This window comes from Scomber japonicus, chromosome 19 (genome assembly GCF_027409825.1).
Source record: "Scomber japonicus isolate fScoJap1 chromosome 19, fScoJap1.pri, whole genome shotgun sequence".
Classification (NCBI taxonomy): Eukaryota; Metazoa; Chordata; class Actinopteri; order Scombriformes; family Scombridae; genus Scomber; species Scomber japonicus.
In genome coordinates, this window is record NC_070596.1 from 13128227 (window position 1) to 13144148 (window position 15922).

The window sequence follows — 15922 nt, forward strand, 5'->3', positions numbered from 1 at the left end:
CAAGTTTCCCACCTGTGTGATTGCTTTCCCCGTTCTAATGTGTTTCACCTGTGTCTAATTGTCTTCCCCCTCCTTGTGTATTTAAGCCATGTTTCCCTTCCCTTCTGTGCCAGATTGCCTTGTCCTTTGAGTTCCAGCGTATTATTTCCTTGAGTATCTTCCTGTGAGTGACCAGTTTTGATTCCCTGACCATAGAGTTTAGCCTGCCGATTATTGTACCTTTGCCTGTTGAATTGCCTACCTGGTTTTGACCCCCGCCTGCAATAAACGACTCTGAGTAAGCTTGAGCCCATCGGTTCCTTCATTGTGTCCTGATCCGTACCTGATAGTCAGCATGCATTAAAAATCTATTGTTCATCTATATATTATAGATATAATTAAAAGGAGGAAAGAGGTTTTTCAGCCATACTCGACAATGAAGCTAGGCAACAAGTGCAAAGTCTGCATCTCTACAATTATGAAACAAAGACCCAGGTCGAAAAAAGGACAGAATTTTCCTTTTTATGAAGCTCTGCAGCAGTTAGTTAGATGGATTGTCCTCTTCAACTGAAGCCATTAAATTTTTGTGGTAGTTATTGCCCTGCACACCCTCTACTGTGTGACAGACTGGCCCAGAATAACCAGAGGTTGTATTGACTGGTGTCTTATTCCCTCATAGAATAAACCTTTTGTTACCATATTATATAACTTTAAAACCAAAATAGGCAGGACTGCTTCTCACCGGCTTTGACTGAGCCTTTAAAAAAAATAAAAATCAGCCGTCAATCTTTTTCTGTTTTTTCATGTTGTGTTTCCTCCGTCTGTGTTTCCTCCACCCACATTGCCCTGTGTAATTTTCCCTAAATAGTCTCTTTGTCTTCATAATCAATACACAATGAGAAAGTGACAAACTTTCTTTGCTGTATTAGGGAGCAGGTCGGTTTTTCTCAGATGGGTACATTTCTCTCTCGAATATCCTGACAAACAGACAATCGATAGGAGATGCAGGGAGGTGAGGATTTGTAATGAGAATGCCTCTCGCGGCGCGGCAAGGCTGTGTCTGATTACTATTGGCTGACCCGAGCACCATGAAAAAAGAGCTTCTCTAAGAAACCCATGAAACTTCACCTCCTGCTTTGCATCACTTTTTTTTCTAAAGTTTTATTGGAAAACAAACACAGGGGTGATGGGAATTATTTCCAGTGAACATCTTGGTGTGATGGTGGTGGCCGAGCAGAACAACTGAGGTGAACAAGGGATGAATGAACACAGAGGAGATGGGACTGATCACTGATGTGGAATAAATGATCTCTGGTTTATTTTATCAATCCTTGATCTAAATTTGGATTCAAGTACATTTATTATATTATCAAATCCATAAATGTAGATGATTAAATCCCTGTGGGAAGAGAAGGGAAATTTACTTCTTGGGGGAAATATAAAAAATGTGAATTGAACCATGAGAGGAGGGGAAGAGGGATGAATGAAAAAGAGAATTAGCTCCAGATTCCAGAGACTTTCTTCAAAATTAAAGGAAGACTAAAGTGATGCTTGCATTAAGAGATATGTGCGATGAAAGCACATACAAATCCAGATGTCTCACCTTTAGAACCTTTTCCAGGCTCTCCACTTTGCCTTGAAGTTGTCTCCTCTGCTGCTGGGCCACGTCTCTCTCCTGGCTCACCACAGCAAAGGTCTGTTTCAGCTGGTCATAGTCTGATCGCACCTATGTGAACAGATGGAGTTGGGGTGCAAACAAAGGGAGGGATAAGAAAAAGACAATAAGAGAAGAAAAATAAGAAAGAAAGAAGGAAGAAAAGTAAAGACAAGAAAAAACACATCAAAATGAGGGAATGTGGGAAGAAATGTAATTGTCTCTTTGCTCTTCTTTAAGAGTTTCAAAGTGTGCCCAGTTTTTTTGTAGATTTTTTTAAAAGAGGGAAACAAGCATGCAATTTTCATGAGGTTTGTCCTTGCAGTAGACCTACTTTTTACATTTATGAATAGAAGTGGCTTTTTTTTGGCTGGAGGGTTGATTATGAGTTCACAGTAAGAAGAGAAATTAATCAGCACATTTCCATTTAGCCTTGATGAGACAGAGCTGCTGACTTGAGCATTCTGCCTCTTGTTTCTTCGTCAGTACCGAGGCCTTGAGCTAAGCTGGTTCCTGTAAAAAGTGGCCTCTTAGGATTGAGCAGAACTATCCCTCAACTGTACGCCAATGATCTCATTAATTAACAAAACACACAAGAGCGCACAATAGATAAGCTCACTTACTCAAAGTGCTCAAAACTAGACTAACTAAAATTAGTTCATTCATACATAGTAATTTATGACTGTAGCTAGAGTCAGTGGCTCCCAGGACCCATCTGAACTCAAATAAAATTCAAAAAATTCATATTAATATGAATATATACAATTTCTTTTGACAAAAATGTCTTTCTTTTAGCAATTAATTCCCTTGAGCTCTGACAAAGTTTCTCTTGAGTAAGCTTTACTTTTATTGAATAATTATTGTTTATCACAAAGTCTTTGTTTCCTGTGTCTTTTCTCTCTTTCAGCTTCTGTCTTTCCATTTCCCTCTTTCATTCCCTCCTAGAGTAGAACACAATTGAACAGAATAGAATAAACTCTACTCTCCAGTCCAGACAAGAAAATTGTCCTTGGGCTCATCCAGGAAAATATGAACACAAACATGTCCACATTCTCTCACTGTTCACAGTCCAGTACATTTTGCTCATGTCTTTGCTACGATTGCCCTTACAAGCCGGTCACACTCATTCATACTGTATGTCTGGCGGGGCCGGGCCCCACTTTCCCTTTTCATCCCTGTGCCCACCTTGTCAGTGCACAGATGGCATCTTTTTGTGTGGCACGGTGAAGCAAAAGCTTTGAGCTGAGTCCCTGGACACGTGTCAAATCTGCCCCCTCTGTGAAAGTCACTATTAGCGCCAGAGTAACTAATCGCCTACCATCACGGACGGTCACTTTCTCTGTCTGAGTCTGCGTGTGTGTATTTACGTATGCATGTGTGCATACTGGAGAGTTGGGCTAAGGCTGACCAGGCCACTAAAGACACAATGACAGCAGAGGAAAAAACAAATTGTATCGGATGCTTCTTTACTTTCACACCAAAAACCTAAATGGAGCATTAAGCCTAAAAACACATGGCACTAATACCATATGTATACATCCCCAAGTGACGAAGCAATATAAAAAACACAAAGATGCAACACATTATAACATATAGTATATGATGATAACAAGGCTGCATGTGTATTGATCTGCAGAGATGGATCACAAATGTCAATAGACTGATTTTACAGCCATGTTGTGTATGTGATATGTAGCCTCTATATCACTGATACTGCAAAATAAAAAATATGTTTTAACACTGATCACTGGCTGGTTGACCACTGTGTGTGTGTGTGTGTGTGTGTGTGTGTGTGTGTGTGTGTGTGTGTGTGTGTGTGTGTGTGTGTGTGTGTGTGTGTGTGTGTGTGTGTGTAATACATGCTTGTACACTGCACATATGAATGCCACACCTTATCATACTTGGATGCCTTTAGGTGGCCATTGATCAATTCAAGGTTCAGGCGATTTTTCTCCTGCAAGGCAGCATGGAGCTTTGCTTTCTACAAAATAAAAAGAGAGAAAACAAAAGAGTTTAGTGTGTTGTTATAAGATGACACATGATCTTCTCTCATTGCAAAGACTTCAATGCCTGGCTGCATCATGCATCGTCGCAACATAATCTTAAAACTATTACATAAGTGACAAATGAAAGACTCAGGTTAGTGCCGATCCCACCCTCCGTCTGTACGCATGTTTGTGTGTGTGTGTGTTTGTGTGTGTGTGTGTGTGTGTGTGTGTGTGTGTGTGTGTGTGTGTGTGTGTGTGTGTGGCTAAGCTTTTCTCTAAGATGTCTGGAGGACAAAACCCACAGCTGCATACTGTCACCAACCATTTGGTATGTGACATTAGGGAAGGGAGGGGGAGAGAAGGGGAAAAAAGAGGTGGAATGGAAGAAAGTGGTGAGGCGAGAGAGGGGATGGAAGGTTAAGGGGGAAGAAACTGGGTTGGAGGGATGGTGTGAAAACGAAATAGGAAGTGGAAAAGGGTTTGAGGGAGAGCTATCTAAGCAAAAAGAAACAAGCAGAGGAGATGAAAGGATGGAATAAGAGAGAGCTGGTGTGTCAGTTGAATGATAAAAATGTGCAAATGAGTGCGTAGTGTCTGAAAAAACTAGCAGGCTCAAGACGAGATTAAGTTGCACGCCATGTAGAAAGGACGGAAAAGAGGTGAGCAGTTCCTGTCTGAACTCTCCACTGCCCAGATTCACATTCAGAAGTTGTCGTGCCGCTGGTGCTGCAGGTACTCAAGCATTGCATAATTACGCCAGACTCAAACTAGGTCACTGCTCTCCTCCTATCACAGTTCTGAGCATTCAAGAGTGATTTCACTGTGACTGGCCATATCCTGGCACATACTGTAATACCACTTCATGCTGCTGAAATGGGCCCAGACTGTTGATTGTCATTCTCAGCATCCCATATTTATTAAAGCAGTTGGGACTTTTTAGTCTTTTCAGCTTTAAACAAAGAGCAGTCTGCAAAAGGAGTTGATCATGTTCTATATTCATGCTAATGGTGGCTTCAAGAAGGATTTTTGTTCAACATGTCTTATTGATCTGCAAATATTTCCTCTTTATACAGATAAGTGTATTTGTAATCTGTATGAGGATTTTATTCAAATACCTTCTAAATATCTGTAGATTATAAAGTGAAAAAACACACTCTCTAATACTATCTATTATCACCTGAAAATAGTAATAACATACACCATATATACATGCAATATGCCAGCTTCTGCAGAAGAAAAGACGGTGCAGCACAGAGGTTTATGATCAAATTTATCAGTACAAATCAAGGAACTCAATAAGCCCCCAAGGAAAGGAAGAGCAGAGAGAGAAACAGACAAAGTGAGGGGCCAGCCAGGTTCATCCATCTCTTTGTGTGCAGGCAGAGAGACAGCCATGGCTGTCAGAGGAAGACACAATCAAACCAAGACACAGCTAGAGAACAGACAAGGACAGGAAGACACAGAGGCTGGTGAGTGAGTTCACTCGCTGCTCTTATTGTGCAACACTGTCGCTTCAGCACATCACTGTGAACCACAACGCAGTGTAGAACCACACCTAGGTTAAGTGGCAACCAGAAATGATCTTGTTCTCCAGCTTTTTACTGTTAATTATGGAGACATGGCACATCCTGAGGTGCCAGCTGTAGCCATCCTCTGCGTTGACCCCTCAGGACACGGCCTTGTAGATGACACCATAAGGAAGTAGGATGGGAACGGATGTAAAGATAACTGGAATCAAAGGATGTGTTGAAATTTTACAGCTGGAGAGAAAACTGACTGACAGAAACAGGAAGACGGGTCCAGAAAAAAAGAAAATTTAGTGTGTCTCCCCTTCCACTTCCCCCCACTTCCAGTGAATCACACATTCACAGCTCTTCTTAACACTCCACAACATCTTGTAAACACAGTGCTATCATGCAAAGCCAAGGGACACACACACATATCTGAGCCAATTTATACCTTCAATATGCACAAATAAACAGAAAAATCTGGTGTGAAGATATAAAGGATATGATAATTAGGCATTCTGTTAAGGAAAAAACAACTTGACAAGGGATTAACAGCCCTCCAAGGACGTCTGTGCAGATCCACATTTGAGTGAAAGTGTGGCATGTGTGTGTGTATGTGTGAAAATTTGAGATCCATATGTGCGTGCAGAGAGAGTGGACAGGCTAGCGGGAGAGACCTCAACACCACTAATGACTAATTCACTCTGACAACTTCGTTCTTCTTTCTTCTTCTATCTTTTCTCTCTATCTATCTTTGCCTAATACACACACACACACACACACACACACACACACACACACACACACACACACACACACACACACACACACACACACACACACTGATGCATGTACTTCCCCTTCCATCAGTGCCATGATTATCATTCTCTCCCCAAACCCACTAACTTAGCTTCTGGCTCTAAATCTGCTCTGTTCACTGCATCCAGCCTCTCAGTGAGTTTATCAAGTCTGAGTCAACTGTGGATCCATTTGAGCGACTTGTGTGTCTCAATTCATTTCAGTCTTTGTATCAGGAGTATTAAATGATGTTGTTCTCTGTATGAGCCAATCAATAATCTTACAACAGTAGTGTTTTTCTCAGCCTGGTATCACCCGTTACACTTTGGTCTTTGTACAAATGAAAGAAACTAGGTGAAAGTGTTAATTAGTGAGCTTTAGAGGACAGAGTCAGGATAGCTGTTTCCTCTGGCTTTCATGCTTTTTATGCTTTTTATGCTAAGCGAAGCTAATCATACTTAACAGACAGGCATGAGAGTATTATCAATCTTCTCATCTAACACCGCAAGAAAGACAATTATGCTTATTTCCCAAAATGTCAACCCATTCCTTTAAGGCTGAACACAGTGATGTAACTAAAAGTTGAAAACTGGAACAAATCACAGTCATCATCATCATCATGCATGTTCTATATACATTTTACATTTTGTCGTTTGGCAGAAGCTTTTATCCAAAACAACTTACAAGTAGGAAAGACAATCAAGCTTTAGAATACAGTGGCTCCGAAAAGAGGTACAAATTTTTAATCAGCTGACCAGGTATATATGATTATTATGAGTAATAAAACAACTGGAAGTGGACAAGTGCATAATAAATATCATGCAAAACAAGAAAGAAGTACAGAAATCAACAATGAGCTAAAAAGTTTAAGGGGCTTGAGTGAGTGAGCCATTCATTTGCAGACTGGAGTGGACAGGAGGGTGCATAATGCCTGATGAGTGACTCATTGTAGGAGAGTGCCGTTCCAGTGGTCACCTTAAGGGCAGGCATCACTTGATGCAAGCCACCACCGGGAGCCAGTGGAGGGAGATAAACAGAGGTGTGACATGAACTCGTTTAGGTTGAAGTTGGTTAGGGTATAAATATTTTATCTGTGTACTTTTACTTTTGGTGTCATTTAGTACAATTATCTTTAACACTGTGTGTTGTGGTAGCTGTAGGGAAAAGAATTAAGACATCTTCATGTGTGATTACAATGTCTATATTCTCAACATGTCTTCTTGTCATATCTTACAACAGAGAATGTCCTTTTTTTAATTTAGCTCTGTGTATCTCTGCTCTGTGTTTTTTAATGAATGACGACTGTTTATTATTATTTATGGTTACATGGGTTAGTGCTGGGCTTTACTGTATGAGAGCATGTACAGAGTTGCATTTGAGAGCAATCCTTATTCGAGTAAAGCAAAGCTCACAATGAGATGCCGATGTCTCAACAAATACTCCTCAGCAACATGTTGGCCTGTCAAAACACACTGTGACAGGAGTCGACTGAGATCAGTTAACAAAGCTGGACAGAGCAGATCTCCTGACCAATAGAAGAGCAGCAACATACACAACTGTTTACAAGCCTGACATGGTTGTGTGCGAAGATGTGACAGTGATTTGAAAAATCCGTATGTATGTTTAGCTGTTTCTTTTTTTCCATTAAAACATTCCACACAACAGAGTTTTTACATCATCTGCTCTTCAAACCTTTTCAAGCAACCTGATGTATACTATTTGTAGTTTGATGTCCCTGGAAGGGGCCTTATTGTACCATGAATAACACAATTATGACAGATTTAAGCATTGCCTCAGGTCATTGTAATATCATGCGTCATGACATCAGTAAAAAGCTGCATCATGTTTTCTGCCATGTGAAGTCTCTGTGCTCTGGTCCAAAGCAGACCACTAAGTTACATTGATTTGGCTGACAAGATGCCAGTATATTAAGTTTGTTTAGTATTTACCACTGGGTTCTGTTAACCTAATTACACAGAATGGAAAATGTTTGAAAATGATTTAGTTATTGATCTAATTTGATGTACTGAAAGAATCTGCTGACGTGGGATCATAATGATCCAACTTGGGTTAAATATGAATGAAACGAATATAAAAATAATTCCCTGTGTTCATAACAGACCACATCAAGCTTTGTTTGATCACATTTATTTCTGTCTTCACTCATTGCTGTTTTGGGCAGTAAAAGCTGGATTTTACAATGATGTAAGACTAATTTATTTAAGGAAGTGTTAATTCTTTGAAATGGTGGATATGCCTATTTAGAATAAATGTGCCATTAATGGGAATTACTTGCAACATCTAAATGTTGCCTCTTGCCAACACACAGAATCTTGAATTATATTAATTTAGAAACATAAGCACAAATATAACATTATTTGAGTAAGACTAAGTGAGTAGCTGCCGCAGTCATAATGAAGAATATATGCAGGATGAAATCATGGGTGCAGATGTTTCTTCAATGACTACTGCTGACTCTAAATGGGGTGCTTGTGGATTGAGGAGCGCTACTGTTACCCCTCAACTCCCAGGACGATCATCATTAATCAGATATCACGGTGGAAGCGCTTTGTTCCACTTAACCGTGGGTGGGAAGATGCTGATGACATCTGCTTTCTTCAGTGGGAGCACTGGTAAGTCAGAGGCAAACAGAGATGCACTATGTTCTTATAAATTAAAACAGTGAAGATATGACCTTGATATATATGACCAAGACAAAAATACCACTGAAGTTAATGTGAGAGTTAAACTTGGGTTAATGACTGAAGTTTATAAAGAGAGATCATGAGAGACGAATTTATTTTCTGTAACACAAAGACTGAGTTATCACCCCAATTCATTTGCTTAAAGCATCACCACCTCTCTTTTGTTCTCTCTAAGTTCAATCTAGTGGTTTAAATGATCCTCAAACAAAAGACTACATGCTACTTCCAATTATTTCAATATTTCATAAACAGATAACCGCCCCCACTTCCCTCCACTAAAATGTGTGCTTTGAGCTAATAGGATGACTGCAGCTAGCTGTGTGTGTGTGTGTGTGTGTGTGTGTGTGTGTGTGTGTGTGTGTGTGTGTGTGTGTGTGTGTGTGTGTGTGTGTGTGTGTGTGTGTGTGTGTGTGTGTCAAAGACTGTTCTGCACTTATGTGGTTGGAAAATTGGAAAATGGAGTCAGAGCCAGAAATTATATCTCACCACTAATAGCTGCTGCAACATTGGCTGTCTGTTCAGCACTGTTTAATGTCTGAAGCAGTCAGGACCACGGATAGCTCCTTTTAAACTATGTACACCAGGACATGTGCTGTAAAATCTTACTAATAACTAAGAAACTTAAAGTCCCCCTCTACTCAAAAATATTTTGTGGTTAAGGTCTGGTTAGGGTTAGGCACAGAAAACACTTGATTAGGGATAGGAAAAGATCATGGTTTGGGTTAGAATAATCACTTGAAATGCAACCTTCATCTAAATATGAATATAAACTATGGCAGACACAAATTACTATCTGTCTTAAACATGTCTAGAGGGAATATATAAAAAAACCCCAGCCCTGGTAGTTTTGCATGTGGTAGCACATTCTAGGCTAAAATACCATACGTTTTTACATATACAGTACCAGTCAAAAGTTTGGACACACTTTCTCATTCAAATTGTGACATAATTCAGTCATAGATGATCTATCTGTTTATTTACTATAGTTATCATATTGTTTGTTTCCCAAGTCATCACGGTTCAAATCTTTTACATCAATGTTTCCACACTTGCTATTGTTAAAAAGCCTCATGGCATCTGACAGTCTTTTTGTAACTTGTGTGAACTGGCCCTTTACAAAAATGTATTTCAATAGTTGTACCATTTCAGCCAATGTATGAATTGGAAGTCAAGCCTGATTTATTTATACAAGATATTTAAAAACAACAAGTTGACCAAAGTACTTTATAGAGAAATGTAAAATACAGTTAAATAGACATGTAACTGTAATAGAAAAAGTTAGACAATTATATCATGCTATTATGATTTAAGGGTATTCAAATCACATTTGGCTTACGTTTTGTGCCTTTAACTACAAACTGCATAATACTTCAGAGTACCTGCAACAGTTTTTTTAATTATATCATAAGATTTTAAGTTGATTTCCCAGCTTTTAAATAAAGGTTTCCATTCATTTCAGCATGCTATGAAAATAAACTGTTTTGGTTTATTCTAGTGTTCTCCAATGTTTTGCTGTAATGCATTTTTGAGTGAGGACTTTTGAGTGGGGTTATTGCTTTTCAACTCACAACACACACACACCTAACAACATTTTCAAAGTGATTGCATCTGTAGAACCCAGTGTGTAGCATCATATTGCAAACATATTTTTACTGTGATGGATCACCCACCTACAGCACATTTCATGACCCATACCTTACTGAAATAAAAAAAATAAAAAAAACAGTGGCTGACTGGAGGGGCAAGAATCAATCTTAAAAACAAATATTGCTTGAAAATGTTTGGCTGTGTTGTAAAAATGTTTTAAAAGAATAAATCATCTAACATCGCTCAAGTAATTTAATATTACAAGCCAAACTTTGCATGATTCACAGTTTAAAACAATCCTAATTTATTTCATAGTGGCCCTTTTTGCAGCCCCTTAGTTCAGCCTCTTTCTCCAACAGGCAGTTTAGCTCCTGTCTCTTTAAGGCCCCTCTCTCAATGAGCCCACTTCATTCTGATCGGCCAGCTTCAGGATGCCTGCTGGGGGGCAACCGTATCAATCATATTAATATATACAAACTCAACATTTCCTGCTTCATTTTAAAGACTTTTAAAGGCTGAAAGTAGAAAAAAAACTTTGGGAACCAAGAGTTCAAAGCCGCCTGAAAGCAATGCTTTTTGCTCATATTATTTGACACTTCGGCCACATTTAATTTGAAAATCCAACAATGTAATATTTTATATATATGACTGAAAATAAGGAAAAGCATAATAGGTCCCATTTGAGGAAGTTGTATATTAACATTGTACATCCCCACTTAATGAATTGGCTATGAAAATGAGGGACATTATGGAGATTTATTGTGTAGCATCAGCAAGGTCTTCACTACAGCATCAAAGATGATATATGTAACACAGACTTTGTCCTCTGAAGGGCTTACTTGGGGTCTTTTCTCAAGAGAATGTGTGACTTCAATCCCACTTGATCTTCAGCCAAACAGCAGCCTCCTTGGCAGACTGTTGCAAGTCTGAAGAGCATTTTGAGATCAATCATTTATAATGTTGTTAATACTGTCCATTACCTCTGGTTTACAACATGTGCATGACACCTGAGGAACTGCTTTGTAATAGCCACACGTTACATTCACAAGCCATGGGCCGTTAGCATTTCAGTCATGTGATGTTCATGTGCGCCATTTTATTTGGAAAATCCACCCTTAAGATTTGGACTGTAACCTTCTGCATTACTCACAGGGTGCAGTTAGTATTATTACTTATCAGGGACAATGCACAATATACTGTTTGCACCAGATATCTGATATATATGTATATCCATGATGTTCATACGAACCATTACTACAATAGCATCATAGATAATTCATCAACATGCTATTAAGATATTCTCCTTTATGTGTCAGTTTCAAAGCCTTATAAATGGCCTTAAATGCCGTTCCTCTAACCTATGCCACTAATGTGTCTCTACAGGTGCCTCATTTATAAAACATGAATGAGTGGCTAATCTGGTTTTTATGGTGTGTGTGTGTGTGTACACATATATGTTTATTTGTGAACACACATACTGTATGTATGTCACAGCCTTCAAACCTGCGAGTCAAAGTGGAGACACAGATGGCAGTGGGTAATGCTGATATAGTGAAGCGTGAGTTGGAGAGTGTGTGTGTGTATGTCTGTCTGTGCGCATGCAAGCATGAATGAGTTGCATAACTAGCATCTCGAGGCATACATTAGCCTTAAGCTCTTGTGTAACGACAGTGCTCCAGACCTCTCATCTGAATCTCATAGATTCAAAATCCCTAAAAAATTATTCATGTGGCAAGAATTAACTCACATAATACACACGCACACACACACACACAGAGAGTCTATCAAGTTAAAACCGTCAGTTCTTAAGACACATAATACCCTAATAATTTGAGGGAACCCCCATGTTGTTAGTGGATAGGTAAATAAAGGTTTTAAAAAAATGTCTGAAGAGGAAAGACGTGACTCACTCCTGTAGATTTAATAAAGTGGATCAACTGGAGCTTGAATGGAAACCCAGCCTACAAAGATATATAATATTAACTTTATTTCAAGCCCAAAAGACTACTTTAGGTCAATGTGGCAGGATAATTTTGTTTACATCCAAAATCTCCTTACGGGAAAGGAATCAAGTCTTTTGTGCTAAGTAGGGGAAACATAGTCTGAAAGTTTATCAAGAATGAAATGTTCAAATACACAAATCTGTGCACATATAAACAGCCATCTGGGATATGTGGTAGATTTTTGCTCATCTCTCCTCTTCAACAAAAATCAAACAGCTAGTGTTTTGTATTAAGCCCTGTTCTCTACATCCTGTCTGTCTACATCCTGTGCTCTAGTGTGTGTGTTTTAGCGTGTGCGTGGTTGCATGTGAACTCCACTGCCTGCCTCTCAAAGAGCAGGAGACAATCCAGAGTTTTATGGAGGAGAGCGGAGAGAGGACAGAGGAGCGGCAGGGAGAGGAGCGAGGAGCGGCAGGGAGAGGCCGGCACTACCGTCAGGAGAGATTAACTTCTCCTCCACGTAACACACATCCTCATTCACCTCACTCTCCGACCTCCTCTGTCACTTCTCTTGTTATTCATCTGGGCTCAGCTTAGTTAGAATGTTTATGCTTATGAATGCGTTGTATACATATGTGCTATTCAGTTTACCATGTTTGTTTTTGAGTTTAATATGACGGCTGGGTCTATTATAACACATATTTACATCTTTATCTGTTTAATTCATTTATATAACTGTATTTTTAATGAAGCCCTTTTGAGAGGCATCTTGGGTGAAGCAACAGCAAACATGGAAACATGTTAAGAATGCGTTGTGATATGATTGCTTGGCCACATTCAGAGGCGCTCATGGACACATTTGACGATGTGAACCAAAGCACAACTGATTTCTGTATGTAAAACAAGTGAAGTAACGTGCCAAATGGTTACATCTATCTTTTTCTCAAGCTATACTGCAGTGGGCTCAGCAGTAATGAAAAAAAATTGAAATATTAAGCAATTAGTCAGACAACAATTTTGATAAACTATCTTCCCAAATGAGAGGACTTGCTCTGAAGATGTCTTCTTGAAACATGTGGTGGACATTGTTCAGTATTTTCTGTCATTTTACAGACTAAACATTTACCTGATTGATCACAAAAACGACAGATTGAGTGATGATTTAAATATTTCTTAGTACCAGCCTCAAGGTGTCGACAACTGTGAGGCAGTCCATTCTGTGTAATATCATATTGTATTCTGATATGTTGGATTGTAAACATGGGTTGTAACAACAGTCACATTGTGAGATTTCAGAATTTTGATGCAGGCTGTCATTGGTCTCCAGGTCTTTACATTGGTGCACAATGGAATTGTCTCACACAGCAATCTAAGACCACAGTTTTTGTTTGACGACCAAAGATCTCATTGTGAACTTTCATCTGGGTCATTCTAAAATCACATATTGTTATGGGGCATCTAGTTTTTGTAGCAGCAGACATCATTCATTCTGAACAGGACTCGGAAAGAGAGTTCCCATGTGTGCATTTTAACTTTTAAATGTGTACTGGAGTGATGCGTAGTGGTGCTGCAGCTGTACTGTATATTTGGGGGACCCTCGGGGGAAAACATTGGCTTCTCTTGAGAATAAGTCCCATGCCCCACGGGGAATATTAAGGCATGGGAGTGTGCACAGTGAAGTGTGTGCGTGCTGTAGCCTATGTACATATTGTGGGAGCAGGCAGTCAGAGTGAAATAGGGCTCCCATGACGTGGGCAGCAAAGCTTCCAGTCACATTGATGACATAACACATTTGATGTGAACAGGACCTATTGTTCCCTCGAGCCACGCAGAGAATATCAGAGGGCTGGAAAATAAGTTCTGAGGAAGATCAGTGTAATACTAATGAGGAGCCCAAGAGCTGGTTAGGGATTACATGTGCTTGGATGGACCTTCATGCACACATAATGCTTGGTTGGACCTTCATGCTCAGAATACACAAGTGCACGCACAAACACACACACACACACACACACAAAACACATGGACATGCACAAGCCTGCATTTAAATGCTGAAGCACACACAAATCCATGAAATTCTCACACACACACACACACACAAACCACACCCAGGCAGGGAAGCACACACGCATGCTTCTGTATGTTCACATACAGACACACACCACACACACCACACAAATACACACTCGCCTGACCCCAATCTCCAGCAAAACATACTGCACAAGTGCTAAATAATTTAAATCTGACCTCAATGCACAGTTGCTAAAATGTACAGTATGCTAGAATTACACTGACAGAACCTTTGCTGAGGTTTCCTTACCACTGGTTTCTATGGAGGATTATAATCTGGATTCAAACATTTCTATTTTAAAAAGCAGCTACCAGGCCATCAGTGGGTTGGTTACTCTGTGGGTGAGGGCCAGAGTCCAGGGCTCTTTTTAGTACTAGTCCATCCCTGGTATATCATCAAATAAGGTTATTTTTGCAATGCTTAACAGTGCAAAACTTGCATTTTATATCAGCTGATGCCTCAAAATGCTGCAGACTGTCTTCTAACAGAGACAAAGCGCAGGGAGCGCATTACTCCAGTGTTGGCTGCTTTCCATTGGCTGCAGGTGGAGTTTAGAATTCATTATAAAATTTGTAGGTTTTTACTGTACCAGTCACTATACAGTGAAGCCCATGAGTACATTTCTGACTTGTTTCTAAATTAACTCAAAGTCTCTGGATGTTCCCAGAGATGGATTTAAAATGAAGGGAGCAGATGGAGCATTTTCTGTCTTTTGTTTTGTTTTGTTTCTGAAAAGGCTATATAACTAAACATTATATACTGCATTAGTAGTGCAGAAGCTACCAAATTGTTCCTCTCATGACAAAACAGCAACAAAGCAGCTGCATTAGAGTACACTAGAATACCTTTTTTTGCTTTTTACCAAACATGCAAAGCATCAGTTCAATTTCATGCATACATCTGTATCAAACAAACTGAACAATGAGAGCTTGGAATTTAAAAACACCCCTAGTCTCACAGCCTAGTTTTGTGTTTGGGTACAGAAAGTCTGCTTGGTGTAATTGTTTTAATTTTACTGCATGCAACAACAGATCTCCTTTATCTGTGGTTATTTTTTTGTTTCAGAAGATTCAATGATACAAGAGTGGAGAAATCTATAAAGGCTCCTGTAACAATGGACAGCACATGCATATGACCGAGTTCTAGGTCTCAAGTGAGCGAGACTCAGTGGCACAGAGCAATAGGTGACAGTTACCGGAGCACAGGTCCTGTCATGTCATCTGTATCTGAACAGGCTGGCCTGTCTGACATTGTCTACTCATCTCTCTCTCTCCATCCTTCACTCAATCTAGTTGCCCTTGGTGTTTAGTCCACTGAAGGCTTCTGTCCTATGTTTAATCATTCAAGCACTTCTAGACACAAAACACCAGGGACTGAAAGAAAGAGAAGAGAGGAGAACAGAAGAACTGAGTGAAGGGAAAGAAAGAAAGACGCACGACAGGTACAATTTAGGCAAGAGAAAACAATCGAGAAGTTATTTAGAGGAGCAGAGAGAATAGACTGATAGTAAAGTCTGATCGCATGAGTAAGGAGCCTATGGAGAAGGACAAAAAAGAGGGGGACAGACATGGGGAAGACAACCTAGAAATTGCAGGGGACAGTGGGAGGTGATTAGTGATGTGGAATTAACAGGCCTTCTATCAGCATGTGTCCTTTGCTAAAGGGCTCACCTAGCCTGGCGATGTCATG

At 39.7% G+C, this 15922-nt stretch overlaps 1 protein-coding gene across 1 annotated transcript in view; it reads right to left on the bottom strand.

The window, feature by feature from the left end:
• The window catches only part of rimbp2a (RIMS binding protein 2a), a 63848-nt gene that overhangs the window by 23583 nt on the left and 24343 nt on the right, over positions 1-15922 (bottom strand). Inside the window, 2 exon segments of the mRNA XM_053339463.1 lie at positions 1583-1705; positions 3525-3614. Coding sequence (XP_053195438.1) covers positions 1583-1705; positions 3525-3614 — 213 coding nt within the window.